This window comes from Andrographis paniculata, unplaced genomic scaffold (assembly GCF_009805555.1).
Source record: "Andrographis paniculata isolate CXL003 unplaced genomic scaffold, ASM980555v1 Contig33END, whole genome shotgun sequence".
Taxonomy (NCBI): Eukaryota; Viridiplantae; Streptophyta; class Magnoliopsida; order Lamiales; family Acanthaceae; genus Andrographis; species Andrographis paniculata.
This window is the reverse complement of record NW_026137566.1, coordinates 550,014-569,049: the sequence shown is the minus strand read 5'-3', so window position 1 is coordinate 569,049 and position 19,036 is coordinate 550,014. Positions and strand designations below refer to the sequence as shown.

Here is a 19,036-nt window from a genome sequence, read left to right as displayed (position 1 = left end):
AAATATATATTAAAAGAATATTGTTGATAGAAAATGATTGGGCAAATGAAAGGTTAGGTGAGGATTCCTTCAAAGAATCCAATTTACAAATTCGAAGTAGTATATTATAAGTTACTTCATCCTGTTACTAAATTTTTATTTATAGAAAATAATTTTAGTACTTCTTAATTTATATAATTTAATATTATATTTATTTACAAATATATCACTATACTTACATTATGAATTTATTAAAAATATATATATCTTATTTTATTAATTTCATTGTATACTTTTTTAAATTATTTTTAATTAATAATATAATAAATTAATATAATTCTATACTTACTAAAATGTATTTTTAGCTCAAATAAACATACGTTCTGTAGATACACGGAAGGGTTTGTTTATTTTGTGAAAATTTTCCCAATATATTTCTTAAGACAGACTAATACACTTGCATGTATTTATTAAATTTATAATGTCTGACATAAGTTTTTATATTTAACATAATAAAAATTTCTTCAAATCAATACAAAAAATACACGAAAAATACTTATTATATTAGGTGTGATGGATGTGTTTGTTTTATATTTTGGTTTAAAAAGATAAATATAAAAAATTACGTAAATAACATAAAAATAAAAAATATATTTACTATAGTTCATCGGTCTCTTAACAATTTATCTGTTTTTTCACTTTGGTATGTCCCATAATAAAGTATTCATTTGAGTTTTAGTAATTTTATTGTCCCATAACAAAGTTAATTTAGTTTATTTACTTTTATCTCTATTATATCTCAATATAATATTAATATTTTTAAAATTCTCATGAAAAAAATAAATGGACAGATAGATATGGGACGGAGGTAGTATTATTTTTTAAAAAGTATACTTCATCCGTCCCATAAAATATATCTTGTTGGAAATTGGCATGACAATTAATGAATAATAATATATTTAATTAAAAGTGAATATAAAGTAGAATGTAAAATCCTAAGTTACCTCTTTTTTTTTAATGATTTAAAAAAATAGGTTTGAGTAATAATTAAATATAATTGTGGAAAAGTAAGAATAATTTATTGGACACGGTTACTAAATAAGGAACAGAACAATTATTTTGAGATAAATAAAAAAAATAAAAAATAAGACAACTCTTTTGAGACGAAGTATTAAAAAATTTTAGGTAAAAACCCACACAAGTAATATTACTTACCCACTTGCTAGTACAAATTCGATGTACTCACACGCAGTCAGGTGGCCTGCATCCACTCATGATTTATACGTAATATTATTATTCCGATAATAATAATATTAATAATAATAATATTACACAATCAAACATTACTATCAAGACAGAATGCACGTTGTATTTGTATATTGCCAACGGCTTGCCGACTTAAACAGTAAAAATTGCAACAGTCACGGAATTGGTAGTAAAAAATGCCCTCCATTTGTTACTATCTAATTTTCAGGTCCGATGAAGATCGACAGGCTAGCTCACGAAGAAGTCCAGTTTAGCTTGGAGGCCACCATAAATGAGAGTTGAATTAGCCCACAAATCTGCTTCGGATAAAGACAAATCTAATTTGAACAGATAAATATTGGAGGAAGTCGGAAAGTTAAGAAATAAGTGAGATTGAGCAGTGAAAGAAGTGGAAAGTTGGTTCGTAAAATTCGGTTCAGTTACTCTATCCCCGATATATGATTTCTCCCCCTATGTCGGGCCATTTGTACTTTTAAAACAAAAAAAATTAATAAAATAAAAAAATTAAATAAACATGACGGATGGTGATTAGCCGGTATAAAAAAAATACACTACATTGAGGTAAGGTAACTGAACCCCTACAATCGTAGAGGAGTGAAAGAATTGAGTAACAAAATAAATTCAAAGTTTTTAAATGAGACAAAAGATTGAGAAGAGCATACCATTTTTAAATCTTTTCTTATTTATTTTTATTTTTCTTTCTCTATTTTAGTGCATTCTTGCTTTTCTATACTTTTATTTCTTCTAAGACCCGATCCGTTTCTTTTTTGTTATTGTTTTATCTTGTGTTATCATTGGTGCATCTTGATATTTTATATCTCCAATTTAATACTCTCTCCGTTCTAATACAATAGTCTTGTTTACTATTTTTTGTCCGCTCCAAAACAATAGTTTTATTTTCATAAATAATCATATCACTATAAAACTATCCTTATTTTTTCATTATTATTACACAATTGTCACTACTTTTTACACTAATATACTCACAATGGCAAAAAAGTTTTTTACCCATACATTTTTCCCGCTATCAATATAATATCAATATTCCTTAAATCTCGTGTCAAACACAACCCAAAATATAGTTCTTGAACGGATAGAGTATCATGTAATTTTCAGCTTTAGTGTTTGCTGTATTTATCATTCGTATAGTCTATTTGTGTTCGATTTCATTCAATGAAATCAGGTTCGAATTTGTTAATCGCGTTTTGCATCATCAGAATTTGTCTGCATGTCGATTTTTATTGCAAGACTTAGCCTGGATACTTTCTTGAGTAGGTCGAAGAATCCAATTTTTATCGATTTTGACGGGCCGAAATCATTAAGCCATCATCGATGAATTTTAACAATAACAGATTGACAGATAACAACCTCACATAAAAATATATATATATATATATATACTATTTCAAATACAAACACACCCCTACGTGAGCAAACCAAATTTAAATAAGTGAAAAACAATTCATAAAAGATTACAGAATGATTTAATACTTTTCTCAAATATATGATCATAATTGTAATAACAACCTAGAATAGTAAAATGAACACAATACTTCTTCTTTTTCTTCTTTTTTTTTAAAAAAAATAATAAAATAAAATAAATAAAATAAAATAAAATAAAATTTATGTATAGAAGGAGTAATAGAATTAACATGGAGACAAAACTGCAGAACGAATTCCTACACGTTATTTTTTTTGTCGAACGCAACAAAAGCAAACATTTATAAGGACAAACTCTCAATATTAGTTTGATTTGATTTGCAATAATAATATTATTACTCCATTATAAATTAATTATACACTTTATATCATCTTTATTACTCCCCCCGTCCCATATAATTTGTTCATATTTTCTATTTTCGTTCGTTCCACATAATTTGTCATTTTCTTTTTTTGAAAATTAATTATACACATTAATCATATTTTAAATTTTAAAATTTAATTTTTTTTAATCTTAATTAAACTATTTAGTTATCTTAATCTTAATCTATAATTATTTTTATTAAATAATAATTATTTTTTTTAATTACTAATTATACTTTACCTAAATTCTCGTGTATTTAGTAATACACTCATATTACATGGGACGGAGGAAGTACTACTTTATGTAAATACGCGGCGGATTTTAGTTTATTTTATTATTTTAATTTTAATTTCATTAGTAATTTAAATATAATAGTTATAAAAAATAATGTATGTTTTTTTATTATTTGAATTTAATATTAAAATAATATACGATGAAATATTTTATAAAAATATCGTCCTAGAAGAAAAGGTAAAATTTAGCTATTAAAGAAAGAAACTTTATATTTTTGTAAAATTTGTAATGATTATATAATAAAAATAAATAAATTTAAATTTAAGAAAATTGACCCACTCTCTTACTCATGAATTCAAATATTTTCAAAATATATTTAAAGATAATAAATATATCTAAACACGTTACTTAGATGTCTAGATCCCAAAATCAAGGTCCGAGGCGCGAGCACAACCCCTTAATTTTATACATATGTTTTTTTGTTTTTTTTTTTTTTAATCTTATTTTTTACCTTTTGTTTTAAAATTATAGTATTTTTTTTTTAAAGATACACTCAATCCGACTTGGAACTATAGTTTTGGTTGTGTTGGGCGTGAGATTTAAAGAATATTAATATTATATTGATAGTGGGTAAAAAGTATAGCTAAAAGACATTTTTGACATTGTGAGTGTATTAATGTAAAAAGTAGTGACAATTGTGTAATAATAATGAAAAAATTAAGGTAATTATATAATGATATGATTATTTATGAAAATAAGACTATTACTTTGGGACAAACAAAAATAGTAAATAAGACTATTGTATTGGAATATAATGAATATTAGATCTACGAAAATACAGAAACAAGGGTTTTATTCACCAATCATTTTGTTTCATACTATTCCCGATTAATATTAGTAAATATAAATATAATTATACACAAAATATAATTATTAAAAAAGAATAGTACAAAACAATATTTATAAACTATCTGCCAGACATTGTATTATATACACATGATATAAATACACATAACATATATATATATACTATATTTTTTTTTTTCCTTAACAAATTATCTAGTTTTTTGTTTAGATCCGTTCTTTAATAAAGTATTTATTTTATTTTATTTTTTATTTTTGTAGTTATACTATCGGCCTATCTATATAATAGTAATAATACTTTTACAATTTACATATATTTATTATGCACATGTCATTATTTTTATTTCATACAATAATAATAAAAATATTTTTATTATTTTTATTTAATTTGTATTACATATCAATATTATATTCATATTAAAAAAAATTACGTGTAAAAAATAGTCGGATGCTTATTTAAAAGACATACACATAATATATAGTTCATCTTACACATTTTTATTAACCAGTAAAATTATACTCCCTCCGTCCCAATACAATAGTCATGTTTACTATTTTTGTCCATCCCAAAACAATAGTCTCATTTCCATAAATAATCATATCACTATAAAATTACCTTTATTTTTTCATTATTATTACACAATTGCCACTACTTTTTACACTAATACACTCACAAGGGCAAAAAAAATCTTTTACCCGTACTTTTTATCCGCCCTTAAATCTCGTATCAAATACAACCCAGATTATAATTGTGGGATAAAGGAAGTATTATTTGTTAATTTACTACAAAATTCAAAATGGTCATTCGAAATGAGGCGAAGAGAAGAGAGTAAAAGTTAATAATTGTGTTATCATTAAAAAAATTATAATACCCCTGCTTAAAACTTAAAATTGTATAATTATCCAAAATTAGATGAACTAGTATTTACTATCTAAAATTTAAAATGCTATCAATATCCAATTAATTAAAATTCAATTCAATTAAAATAATTATTTTTTATTTTAAAAATGTAAATATACAAAATAATATTATATTACTATTATTTTTTATATATTATTAATAATAATCTATTTTTTTATTAATATTAATAATATTATTAAAACATAATAACATATATTCTCTATGTGACTGTTCAAAGTATTAGTTTTACTATTTTTATTTATTTTACTAAAAAATAATTTTTTTTATTTTTTTAGTAAAAGTAACATAACAATAATACCAAAATATTCTTAATTTTTATTTAAATTACAAATATATCATTATAAATGCAATTACTATTTAGATAAAATCCATAAAATAAAAATATTAAAATCTCATACACACTTCAATTAATTAATAAAATAATATTATTTTTTAAGTCTATTGTAAAACTCAAAAAACCATCTTTCAAATGGGAGATAGAGAAAATAATAATTTTAATTAGGAAAAAAATTATTTTTAGTCTCAATATAACAAAAATTCATCAATTTTGGTCCAAATATAAAAATCTTACCGATTTTGGTCCCAATATAACCAAAACTCATCATTTTTTGTCTCAATATTAGTCTCAATATAACAAAAACTCATCATTTCTGATCTCAATATAATCAAATCTTATTTTTTTTGTCTCACCGTCAACAAACCGACAGAAAATGCTAACGTGAAAAGAAACCAAACCTTATATTTATATTTGAAGAAATTGCACAATCTTGCAAGTCCACGTCAATATTTTCCATCGGTTTGTTGACGGTGGGACAAAAAAAGATAAAATTTGATTATATTTGGACAAAAAATGATAAGTTTTGGTTATATTTGGACTAAAATTGATAAAAAATTTACATTGAGACAAAAAATGATAAGTTTTGGTTATATTGGGACCAAAATTGATAAAAATTTTAAATTTAGACCAAAATTGATGAATTTTAGTTATATTAGGACAAAAATAATTTTTTCCCTTTTAATTATATTTGTGATACCAGTGAAAATATTTTATTAAAAATGTAAATATACGTGGAGGTTTTAAAGTGTGTTCTTTTGCTAGATTGAATGTATATTTTATTAAAAATTATAGAAAATTAAAAGCAATATAGTAATTAGAAATCAAAACTAAAAATACATCCTTAAATATTAATTCTTAAACTAGAAACAAATGTACAACATAATCAAACTAATTTTTTAATAATGACGTCACATTAAAAAAATATTATAATTAAAAATATACTAAAATAATAATTGCATCATCACGGGTAGAATATTCTAATAAATGAATTAAATAATTCTAGCATTGAATATTTATTTAGTTAACAAACACTCAATTATTATGCTGTCTTTTAATTAATTATTTCTATCAACTAAGCAATAAACAAATTACTTTATCCGTCACGCGCATCCTAGAAAACGTGCGTGCACGCTCCACCAGCACTACTTACTAAAGTCGCGTTTTCATTCGCTAGCGCTTTTTCCCTTCTCACGACTCTTCCCTTCGTCCTTATCCAAAACACGACTCTATCAATAAACAAATTAAATAAAATGCAAAGCAGCAGAGCTCAGCAAAAAAAATATATATATAAATAAATAAATAGAATTGACGAAATCAATGAAAGCCACAAAATCCCAGAAAGCTGTCAGAAATCGCCATTAATTTAATCGCTCTTCTTGCTGTTGCTGTTCGTGTTTTTTTGTTTGTTTTTTCAATTAATTGCGCAAATTCCAATGGGAGTTGATGTGGGCGCACTCGCATCGTTCTGGCGAGGGGGGAAATTACAAGGAGAGATTTACGAATTAAATATAGTTTTGTTTTGAATCTGCAAGTGGATTCTTCTTCAGATCCCGTCAACTCCGATCGTGGCCGTCCATGGCGGAGGATGAATCTCAGCCGCATCGTGGATTACAGCGCCACACGCACCAGGAGGGTGGGTGTAGGGTAGGGATTGAAGAAAGTGGATGGATTGCTGCTACGACGTCAGCGTATTAAAACTATAAACAATTCGGGGGAAGGTCGAGCCATGGAGGAAAGCATCTAAGTATGGTATGACGAAACCCTAGCCCCACCCCAAACTCCTACCCACCCACCAACAACATATACTATTATTTGAATGAATCTCGAATTGGGGATTTAGGGTTTTGTAATTAGGGTTTCAATAATTGGGGATTTTTAATTCCACTTGTTCCTTTTTTCCCCTGATTTCCTGATTTCCTTTTGCATTTGTGCATTTGATCGACGAGAATATCGATTTGATTTTTGCTGATTGGGTTGACCGCCATTGATCGAGGATCCCAAAGAGGGGCTAGGGTTTGGTGGCGTCACTGATGGGGCCTACTTGGGAAGAAGAATCTTCCCCCTTCTTCCATATCAACAAGTCCTTGTGTCGATCGAATCAACTTGTGAGGGTTTTCTTGTGACAGATAATTACAGCTAACACAGAAAAGGAGAGAGAGAGAGAAAGAGGAGAGAGAGAGGGGTAAAGAAAAGAACAGAACTCCCTTGTGCCCATATTTCTCTTTGTGGATGAAATTTCAGCTGACAAACAATTTTGGGGACAAGAATTAGTACTTGAGACCCTACCAAGAAATTTTGTTGATGATATTCTTCTGCTCCACACACCACACCACAGGTAACCCTTTGCTGCTTCATTTACACACACTGAGAAACAGGATATTTAAGAATCTTTCTTTCTTTCTTTCTTCCTCTTCTGCAAATCTCCGACATCGGTCAATCAAACCTTTGTTTTTGTTTATGTATGTGGTTTCTGTTGGATTGGGTCATGAGATCATTCTTTACACTCTTATCTGCAAAAGTTGTTCTTTCTTTCTTCCTGATTATCTCCGCAACTCTTTTTAGTTACGGTAAAAAAACACTGGAATCTTGGTGAAGAATTCCAAGCTCTGCAGCCTTGCCTTCCATGGCTGCCCCAAGAATCTTTCTCCAAATTTAAAAACATTCTCTAATTATGTAAGCCCACCAATTTTTATTAATTTATTTTTATTGATTTTTTTCCTGCTCTGTCCGGAATCTCAATTTGTGTTTGGGTCAAAGCAGGAATCCCAACTTGACAGAATATATATATATATATATGTGTGTGTGTATGTATATGTGGATCTGTTCTTTGATGCTTTTGCCTGAACAGCGTAGCAATTGGACTTTTTTTCTTTACAGATTCTTCAATAACACTAATGAATTGACTATGAATTTGATGAACTGTTTGTCCTATTAGGTTTCGGATCTGCTGAGTAAAATTAGGGGTTAGGGTTTCTGTGAAGCTTTTGTGCAATGGAGGAAGGTGTTGTACCTTTGGGTACAATCCTCGCAACGTCTGGTTCAACCGATTGCTTCATGGATTTGGACTACATGGATGAGCTCTTATTGGAAGGCTGTTGGCTGGAGGCTAACGGCTCCGATTTCTCCGCCGCCGTCTCGCCGTTCGATCCGGCAGCGGTCTTCCCCGGCTGGCCGTCCTCCATTCTCGAATCCAACAGCGGAGAATTCATCGGAAATGGTAGCGATAGTCCCGAAAAGGACGACAGGCAGCAGAGATCGTCGATCGATGCCGCCTCGCCGGGTCGGCCGGAGCAGCCCCTCTTCGACGGCGGCGATCACAGCAGCCGGCGGTGGTGGATTGGGCCGGAGGCGTCGATTTCCGTCGTCGATCGATTGATCCAAGCTTTAGGTTACATCAAGGATTGCACAAGAGATAAGGATGCTTTGATTCAGGTTTGGGTTCCGGTGACGCGCGAGGGGAAGCGAGTGCTGACGACGAGCAACCAGCCATTTTCGCTCGACCTTAATTGCCCGAGGCTCCGGCATTACAGGGAGATTTCGGTAAATTACCACTTTCCGGCAGAGGAGGATTCGACGGAGGGCGTCGGGTTACCGGGACGGGTATTTGCTAGCAAGGTCCCGGAGTGGACTCCCGACGTCCGATTCTTTACGAGAGACGAGTATCCTCGCGTTCGCCACGCTCAGCAGGTCGATGTTCGGGGGACTCTCGCCGTGCCGATTCTCGAACAGGGCAGCCGTAATTGCTTGGGCGTCGTCGAGGTTGTCTTGACAACGCAGAAAGTGCAATATCGCCCCGAGCTCGAGACCGTCTGCCGAGCTCTCGAGGTTTGAATTCGATCCCGACGCTCGCATTGTCGATTTTGTCGTTGTTGTTGGGTTTGAACGTTTCGTTTCGATTCTTGCAGGCTGTTGATCTGAGAACTGCGGAAATTTCGGGTTCCCGGAATGTTAAGGTATATATGTTTGTAATGAATAATCGTGTCCCAATTGCTAGATTCGATTGCTTAGAAGTCATGTTTTCGTTTCAATGGCAGATGTGCGACTTGTCATACCAAGCGGCATTGCCGGAGATTCTAGAAGTTTTGCGAGCGGCGTCGACGAGCCACCGGTTGCCGCTGGCGCAGACGTGGGTCTCGTGCGTATTACAAGGCAAAGATGGCTGCCGCCACTCGGAGGAGAATCTGCAGAACTGCGTTTCTCCGGTCGCCGCGGCGTGCTACATCGGCGACGCCCGAATTCAGGGATTCCACGAAGCGTGTTCCGATTATCATCTATTGAAAGATCAGGGCATCGTGGGTCGAGCGTTTCGGACGAACCAGCCGTGCTTCTCGCCAGACGTCACCGCTTGCAGCCGGACTGAGTACCCGCTTTCGCACTACGCCCGGATGTTCAGTCTTAAATCCGCCGTCGCCATACGGCTCCGCAGCGTCTGCACCGGCTCGTCGGATTTCGTCCTCGAGCTGTTCTTGCCGACTGACTGCGTTTCTCCCGACGAACAGAAGAAGATGCTAACCTCGTTGTCCGCCGTCATACAGAATGTCTGCCGTACACTACGAGTCGTCACCGACAAAGAGGTGCTGGAAGAATCTGCCGTTCCGGAAAATTCTATTACTCAGGAAGCTCCCGTTTCCGCAGCCGCAGCGGGTTCGAGCCGTTATAACGGATGGATGAATTATTCGGAAACCGGAGCTGCAGTGAAGCCGCGCTCTGAAGTCCGGGGAGACCTGACGTTTGGTACGGATTTGTCGATGTCTGGAGACGGCAGTTCACTCTACACGAACAAAGCTGGCGAGAAACGACGCGTTAAATCGGATAAGGTTATTACATTGCAGGTTCTGCGACAGCACTTCGCCGGCAGCCTGAAAGATGCCGCGAAGAAGCTCGGAGGTGAGAACGCCGGCTTTTCGATTTATTTGTGTTTCATTTTTCGTTGTACCGTTCATTGACTTTGCGTTTTTTACTCCAGTTTGCCCGACGACGTTGAAGAGGATATGCCGGCAGCACGGGGTGCAGCGTTGGCCGTCGAGAAAGATCAAGAAAGTCGGCCACTCATTGCAGAAAATCCAGCGCGTGATTGACTCCGTCCACGGCACCTCCGGTGTTCTGCAGTTCGACTCGTTCTATTCCAACTTCCCGGAACTTGCCACGTCCCCGAATGCATCGAGGACTTCAAAGAATCAGAAATCGGTGGACGTAACACCGCCGGAGATCTCAGTTTTGAAGCCCCCGGCCGCAGCCACCGCTGCAGCGTCGACGTCGCCGTCGTCTTCTTGTAGTCAGAGCTCTGGCTCAAGCCAATGTTGCTCGAGCGGGGCACAGCCGCCGCCGTCTAGCTCATTCAGCGTTGTCGATAATCCAACGGCGGACAATGGAAAATTCTCAGAGACGATGCTGAAGAGGGCGAGGACAGACGCAAATTTTGTGACGGAAAATGAAAGTTTCAAACCCCTTCCGAGTTCGAAGAGCCATTTGTCGATGTCGTCTTCGCCGGAGAAGCCATCGGAAGATCACACGGTAGGCGAGAGACCAGTCGACCCAAATGCGTTGCCGTTGCCGAGGATCAAAGTGACGTGCGGCGAGGACAACATTAGGTTCCGGATGAAGAGCGAATGGCGGTACAAGGATTTGTTGAATGAGATCTCAAGGCGGTTCGGGGTGGGCGGTGATCCGGCGAGGTTTCATCTCAAGTATTTGGACGATGACGCCGAGTGGGTGCTGTTGACGTGCGACGCAGACCTCGATGAATGTTTGGATGTGTGTCGGGTGTCGCGGAGCGCGACGATCAAGCTCTGGTTTATTCCCGATTCTTCGATGCCGTCTTCTGGTGGTTCCAGAGTTGCCGGTGCCGGCGGGCGGATTCCTCTATCTTTGTAGGTGTGGATCGACGGGTGAACAATCCTAATGTTGTTCTTTGTGAATAAAAGGTGGTACGTTGGCGAGGATTGGTTATTGGGTGGTATAGGCAGAGTCGTTGTTGAGACGCGAAGGTGGTTTTTTTAGCGTCGACAGTTGGAATTGTATAACACTGTATGGATGGAATTGGAGACAATAGTGTATTATTTGTGGGCGTTAGCTTCTTGGTTGTCAATTTTTAGTGTTTTTCTACCTATTGTATTGGTGGACGTTAGCATGAGTGTATTTAACAAATTTTCTTCTATTTGATGCTTTTTGTTTTTTAGAAAGATACACGACCTTTAATTATATATTTACATAAAAATATTTAATGATCATTTTAAATATTAAATATCAAGATGTGAATTTGGAAAATAAATCCCAAACACAATTAGAAAAATGATACCAATGGCGTACTTCATGCATTCATAATATACTCTGACACATAAAACATATCCTCTGAAGCTTCCCTAAGGAATTGTACACATTACATGCATATCATAAAATAAATAAATAAATGTATATCAACATAAATGTAAACTTCAATCAGATATATGCAATTTACCAAATTAGGGGCATAACATGACAAAACATACCTTGATGATATGAAAATAACACAATCATAGTTGATGATGCATATTAAAGATCTGAGTTTCAAATCTACCATCATAAAGTATCCATCATCTAAAATCAAAACAGTTAATTGCAGATTATGTAACTACGATGTTATCTTAGCAGATCCAAAAGGGTGGGGAGGGGTGGGGTAGGGGAAAGCTTACCCACCATGTTCATAAAATCATCCTTACATTGAGTATATCAATGTTAAGGAATATAACATATATAAGCTGAGCATTAGAATCCTAGAGAAGAAGATTTATCCCAATACACATTCCAGGGCAATTAATCGTCGTCTTCTTCATCCTACGCAAAATTGAAAAAACGTCTCAAAATCAGCATCAAAGCTGATTGAAGATTCATATTGAAATCATTTCATTATTTGATGATTCTATATATATAAAGAACAAACCTCTCCATCATCATCTCCTTCGTCATTAACCTCTGACTTTGATTTGTCAGACTCTTCATCACCCTCTCCAGCCTGTTTAAGTTTTGTTTAGGAGTTGCAGGTTGAACATAAGCAAAAACAGAATTTGAGAATTGCATAACAAAATGGAATACCAATTTCCTGTTGTAGGCCTCCATTTTCCGCTCATATTCCTCCTTTCGCTTCTCGGCTTTTGCCACGTATGGAGCCTTTTCCTAGATATAAAACAATCAATTTCATGAGTTTTAGTCAATGATAGAACAATTAGACAATAGATCAAAAAAACAGATCCAGAAATCTAAAATCACAAGCGTAGTAAGATACCTCATCACTCATTGACTTCCACTTATCACCACCAGCTTTACCAACCTACATTTGGTTCATTACTTACAGATATCATAAAAGCGTTGAAAAGTAAACAAGCACCGAAAATTTTAAAAGAATAAACAACTCACAGCAGCAACTGATTTGTTGTTTGGGTACATTTCCTTGAATTGCTTCCTAAAATCTTCCCTGAAATTACGAGCAATACATCACAAATTTTGGAAACAGAGAATAAAACCTAGTAATAACAAGCCCTTGAAAGGAGTGAAATGCTGAAAGAAGCTTCAACTCAGGCTGCAAATACAACATACATGAAGACAAAAAAGGCACTTGGTGGCCTCTTTGGTTTGTTCGGATCCTTTGCTGCTTTTTTTTCCTTCTTTGTTTGTTTCCTCACAGCAAGCCTAATATCATCATCAAAACTTCTTTAGATACTTGTATAGATTAGATAATGGAGAACAGCCTGAGTGTGCGAAAACATTCTTAGTGGAATTCTGATGTCCTTTTGTTGAAGTATTTCAAACTATATAACAATCAACTTTAGCAAATATTAAGCAATCACAAAACACATAGAAAAAGCAATTGTAGTTACAAAACGCGGAAATCTAAGCATAACCAACATAATTACAGACAAACAGAACACCACACTAGCAGTTGGCTAACTGCCAGATCCATCAACAAAATCCAAAACGCAGATCTTTCAACACGCGCACAAACACAACAAACAATCCAATCGAGTAACTTAAAACTAAACTACAACAGACAACGGAAAACCTACATATTATTCACTCGCAAAAATATATAAAACAATCAACAAAAATCCAGAAACATCCAACAAAAACCTAAAAAACACATCTACGCCGTCAAAACAGCCAAAAAACAAAAATAAATAAAAATTAAAAATCCACATCACCTGCTGTCAGCCTTACTCGAACCAGAAGCCTTGGATTTTCCTCCTCTCATGGCGATGCACTAGAGAAAAAAAAAAAAAAAAAAAAAAAAAAAAAAAAAAAACCCCGATCAAACTTCCAAACTCAAGCCAAACCAAAACAACAACATAGAATGCAGAAACAAAAGGAAAAGGAAACCGATAAACAGAGCGCAAAGTAACGTAAAGTTACCTGAACGGGCGTTAGGTTTAGGGTTTGGGTGGGAGAATTGGTGAGGAATGCGTTAAACGGGCTTGGGCGGTGGAAAGGGAGAATGTGGCGCTTCTCTTATATATAAAGCCGCCGAGGGAACCTCCAAAAATTGAATTACGCCAACTATAAGCGGGTTTGGGTCTTTGGGCGGGATCTCAACTATTTTGCCACGTCATATACCCAATTTATTAGAATTATTATTATTTTTTTTAATCCATATGAATAATTAAGGATGGAAAAAAATATCCACATTTATCCAAATACGGGACACTTCCTCTGTCCCGTATGATGACATTTATAAAAAAAAAATTATATAAATATATAAATATTTTTAATATTAAATATAATAATGCAAAAAAATAAATTAATATTTTATTAAAATATAAAAAAAAATATATTGTATCAAAAATGCCTAATCTTTATTTTTTTACTCAAATTTTTTTAATAAATTTTTTCAAAAAAAAAATTAATATACTATATATAGTTATTATTTTTATATTACCTACATAATTTATATATTTTGCATAAAAAAATTCAAACCAAAGCACAAAACAAATACACCTCTAATTTTTGTTATATAGAAATATTCTATACATCAATTAGGTGTTGTAACCATATATAGTTTATATTTTGATATTTTTGATATATACCAAAATATTTCAGCGTTATTTTGATATTTCAGTATTAGGTGTATAATGATAAATTGGTATATTTATATTAAAATTATTGTTTTTAATTTGAATATATTAATATGAATTTTTACTTAAATTAAATTTTCAGTACTATAACAATATATATATTTGTTATACGGTGGCATTATATACAACTATATTTGTTTTGTAGAGATTTATTCAATAAATTTTTATTTATATTTTTAAAACATTATTAAATTAAATAGTTTATGTATTATAATAAAAAAATTTATAATTTTACTATTTAAAATTTAAATTAGATGTCATACTCTTCATTAATAATATTGTATATAAAAAATATATTTTTATATTACTCAATTATATTTACTTCGGTTTGATATATTTTATACTAAAAAAATATATATATAAAGGTATTATTATAATCCCTTATATATAAAAAATTAAATATTAAATTTATTTTCAATAGATGTATGATATGTTTCAACTTAAAAATATGTATATACTGTATGATACTATTAAGGTTTAAATTTTCAAACACTTTCAGATTTTGTCTCTGTCAAGATTTTACTATTAAAAAATAAAATTATGGGGTTTTTACTATTAAAAAAATAAATAAAATTGTCATATTTTTACTTTTATATTAATCAATTATATTTACTTATAGTTTGATATATTTCATACTAAAAAGTTTATATAAAGTTATTATTATAATCCTCGTATATGAAAAATTAAATATTAAATTTATTTTTAATAGGTGGATGATATATTTCAACTTTAAAAAATACACTTCCTTCGTCCAAAAAAAAAAGTATTCATTTGCTTTTTGTACGTAGTTTTAGAAATGTTACTATTATATTGGAATATAGTAAGAATAAGGTAGAAATGACTAAAATCACCTTGTTAGTACGTGTGATATAAAGGTAATGACATTTGTGTAATATATTGTAAGTTGTAAGGGTATTTGTAATGTTAGGTAGATAGTACAATTACTTAAAAAAAAAAAGAAAAAAGAAAAAAGAAATAGATACTTTGTTATGGATGGACTTAAATGGAAAAATGAATACTTTGTTATGAGACGGATGGAGTATATAGACACGGTCAATGTTTAAATTTTTAAATACTTTTAGAATTTGTCTTCATCAGGTTTTTATTATTAAAAAAATTAAATTGCGAGATTTTTACTATTAAAAAAATAAATAAAATTGTCAGGTTTTTACTTTTATATTAATGAATTATATTTACTTACGTTATGATTTGATATATTTTATACTAAAAAAATATATATAAAGCTATTATTATAATCTTTATATATAGAAAATTAAATATTAAATTTATTTTCAATAGGTGTATAATATGTTTCAATTTTAAAAAATAAAATATTTACTGTCTGACACGGTTAAAATTTAAATTTTCAAAAACTTCCAAATTTTGTCCCCGTCAAGTTTATATTATTAAATAACTAAAATTGTGAGGATTTTACTATTAACAAAAATAAATAAAATTTAATGATTATTATATAAATAAAATTGTCAGGGTTTTATTTTTATATTAATCAATTATATTTCTGTGATGATTTGATATATTTTATACTAAAGAAATTTATATAAAGTTATTATTGTAATCACTCATATATGGAAAACTAAATATTAAATTTATTTTCAATAAGTGTATGATATGTTTCAACTTTAAAAATATATATATACTATCTAAAATGATCAATGTTTAAATTTTCAGACAATTTCAAATTTTGTCTCTGTCAGGATTTTACTATTAAAAATCTAAAATTGTGAGATTTTACTATTAACAAAAATAAATAAAATTGAATGATTATTATATAAATAAAATTGACAAGTTTTTACTTTTATATTAATCAATTATATTTACGTGATGGTTTGATATATTTTATACTAATTTTTTTTTTTTATATAAAGTTATTATTATAATCCCTCGTATATGGAAAACTAAATATTAAATTTATTTTTAATAGATGTATAATATATTTCAACTTACAAAAAATATATTCAGTCTGACACGATCGATGTTTAAATTTTCAAATACTTTCATATTTTCTCTCTCGTTTTTACTATAAAATAAATAAAAATGTGAGGATTTTACTATTAACAAAAATAAATAAAATTGAATGATTATTATATAAATAAAATTGTCAAGTTTTTACTTTTATATTAATCAATTATATTTAGGTGATGGTTTGATTTATTTTATACTAAAAAATATATAAAATTATTATTATAATCCATCATATATGAAAAAACTAAATACTCCCTCCGTCCTATTGAAAAGTTACCATTTTCTATTTTCGTCCGTCCCATAACAAAGTTATTATTTCCTAATTTAGTAATTGTACTACCTACTTCACATAATAAATATTCTTTCAACTTACAATATATTACACAAATGCCATTATTTTTATATTACAACATACTAATAGGGGTATTTTTATTTTTTTACTACAATCCAATATAATACTAATATTAAAAAATTTACGTGCAAAAAGCAAACGCCACCCTTCTTGTGGGACAGAGGGAGTATTAAATTTATTTTCACTAGGTGTATGATATGTTTCAACTTAAAAAAATATATTTCCTCCGTCTCGCAACAAGGGTGTCGTTTATTTTTTGCACGTAGATTTTTGAATATTAATATTATATTGGATTGTAGTAAAAAAGACAAAAATACTCCTATTAGTGTAGTGTAATATAAAAGTAATGACATTTGTGTAATATATTGTAAGTTGAAAGAGTATTTATTACGTGAAGTAGGTAGTACAATTACTAAATTATGAAATGATAACCTTATTTTGAGACGGACGAAAATAAAAAATGATAACATTTCAATGGGACAGAGGAAGTATATACTATCTGACAAGGTCAATATTTAAATTTCCAAGCACTTTCAAATTTTATCTATGTAAGATTTTTACTATTAAAAAAAAAAAAAAAAATTGTGAAGTTTTTACTATTAACAAAAATAAATAAAATTGAATGATTATTATGTAAGTAAAATTGGCAAGTTTTTTACTTTTATATTAATCAATTATATTTACGTAATAGTTTAATATATTTTATATTAAAAAATATATAAACTTATTATTATAATCTCTCATATATGAAAAACTAAATATTAAATTTATTTTCAACAGGTGTATGATACGTTTTAACTTAAAAAATATATATATACTATCTGAAACGGTTAAGGTTTAAATTTTTAAATATTTTCAGATTTTGTTTATGTCAAGGTTTTACTATTAAAAAAATAAAATTGTGAGTATTCTACTATTAACAAAAATAAATAAATTGAATAATTATTATAAAAATAAAATTGGTGGGGTTTTACTTTTATATTAATCAGTTATATTTACATGATGGTTTGATATATTTTATATTAACAAATATATAAAGTTATTATTATAATCCATCACATATAAAAAACTAAATATTAAATTTATTTTCAATAGGTGTATAATATATTTCAACTAAAAAATATATATACTGTCTGACATAATCAAGGTTTAAATTTTTTCAGACACTTTCAGATTTTGTCTCTGTCATGTTTTTAACTATTAAAAAAATAAAATTGTGAGGGTTTTACTATTATTGCAGAGTTTGCTTATCTTCGGCGCCTCCAGCATAGAAGTTCGCAACCTTAGCAAGTTTTCGGAACTCACTTACATTTACAGGTTCATCCGCCGTTGATAAGCACCAACTATCAAACAAATGCTTCAATAGCCAGCGAGATTTGCTAGATCATAAATTTGAAATCGAGAAAAAAAAAAAAAAACAAAACAAAAACGTAGCTCGGTGGACATTAAAGGTTAGAAGTATTTCTATATAATAGAAACGAAGAAATTACCTCGGGATAGATATAGATACATATGTGGCTAACATTTATACCCACATAATTAGGGATGACATACCGTACCGTACCGCACCGAACTTTTCGGTATGGTGTACGATACCGATATATATCGAAAATATAATTTTAAATTTCAAAATAATTAAAAAAAAATCAATAAATATTACTATTCTCCACCACAAAAATATTATGAAAAAATCAATAAATTTTCAATAGTCTACGTATTTTTTTGTTATGATTTTTTTTAAAAAAATTAATAATTATTATCTATATTAATAATTAAATTATTTAATAAAAATAATATCGGTACGGTATCATACCGAAATATCGAACTTTTTGAAAATTCATATCGATACCGTACCGAAATTTTTGATATTTTTGACACGATACGGTACCATAAGTTGGTATTTTGGTATGTTCAGTAAATTTCTCCATCCCTACACATAATTGATATAAAGAGTCGTTTGGTTCACAATTTTTTTTTTAATTTTTTTTTATGGAATTGAGATTTTACGGTAGGATTTATATGTGATAGGATTTATTGTATTTAAGATTTGAATCTATCCTACGTTTGGTTGGTAAAACAACCAGGATTTATATCTTCCAAATCCAATTTGTTTTGCAAATTAATTGAAAATTTTGGATTTTTAATATTTTAAACAAAATAATTATCCTTTCACGAATTTTATTTATTATGATAA

At 30.6% G+C, this 19,036-nt stretch overlaps 2 protein-coding genes across 3 annotated transcripts; one reads left to right on the top strand and one right to left on the bottom strand.

Annotated features, from left to right (window-relative positions):
• Window positions 1-6,729: 6,729 nt before the first annotated feature.
• Window positions 6,730-11,563, top strand: LOC127248234 (protein NLP4-like). Of its 2 annotated transcripts, none has more exons than XM_051270469.1 (5): window positions 6,730-7,741; window positions 8,342-9,231; window positions 9,312-9,359; window positions 9,441-10,293; window positions 10,373-11,563. In XM_051270469.1, the coding sequence occupies exons 2-5, from the start codon at window positions 8,398-8,400 to the stop codon at window positions 11,278-11,280; spliced, it is 2,643 nt and encodes an 880-aa protein (XP_051126426.1). In that variant the 5' UTR covers window positions 6,730-7,741; window positions 8,342-8,397; the 3' UTR covers window positions 11,281-11,563. The 2 variants fall into 2 exon arrangements, with proteins under 2 accessions (XP_051126426.1, XP_051126428.1); XM_051270471.1 differs by lacking the exon at window positions 6,730-7,741 and adding an exon at window positions 7,756-8,079.
• Window positions 11,564-11,828: 265 nt separating this feature from the next.
• Window positions 11,829-13,933, bottom strand: LOC127248284 (HMG1/2-like protein). Its single transcript, XM_051270562.1, has 8 exons — window positions 13,789-13,933; window positions 13,581-13,639; window positions 12,979-13,071; window positions 12,799-12,856; window positions 12,668-12,712; window positions 12,478-12,558; window positions 12,326-12,397; window positions 11,829-12,219 (listed from the first exon to the last, which is right to left on the bottom strand). Exons 2-8 carry the CDS (start codon window positions 13,628-13,630, stop codon window positions 12,199-12,201), a joined length of 420 nt encoding a protein of 139 aa, XP_051126519.1. The 5' UTR covers window positions 13,631-13,639; window positions 13,789-13,933; the 3' UTR covers window positions 11,829-12,198.
• Window positions 13,934-19,036: the final 5,103 nt, after the last annotated feature.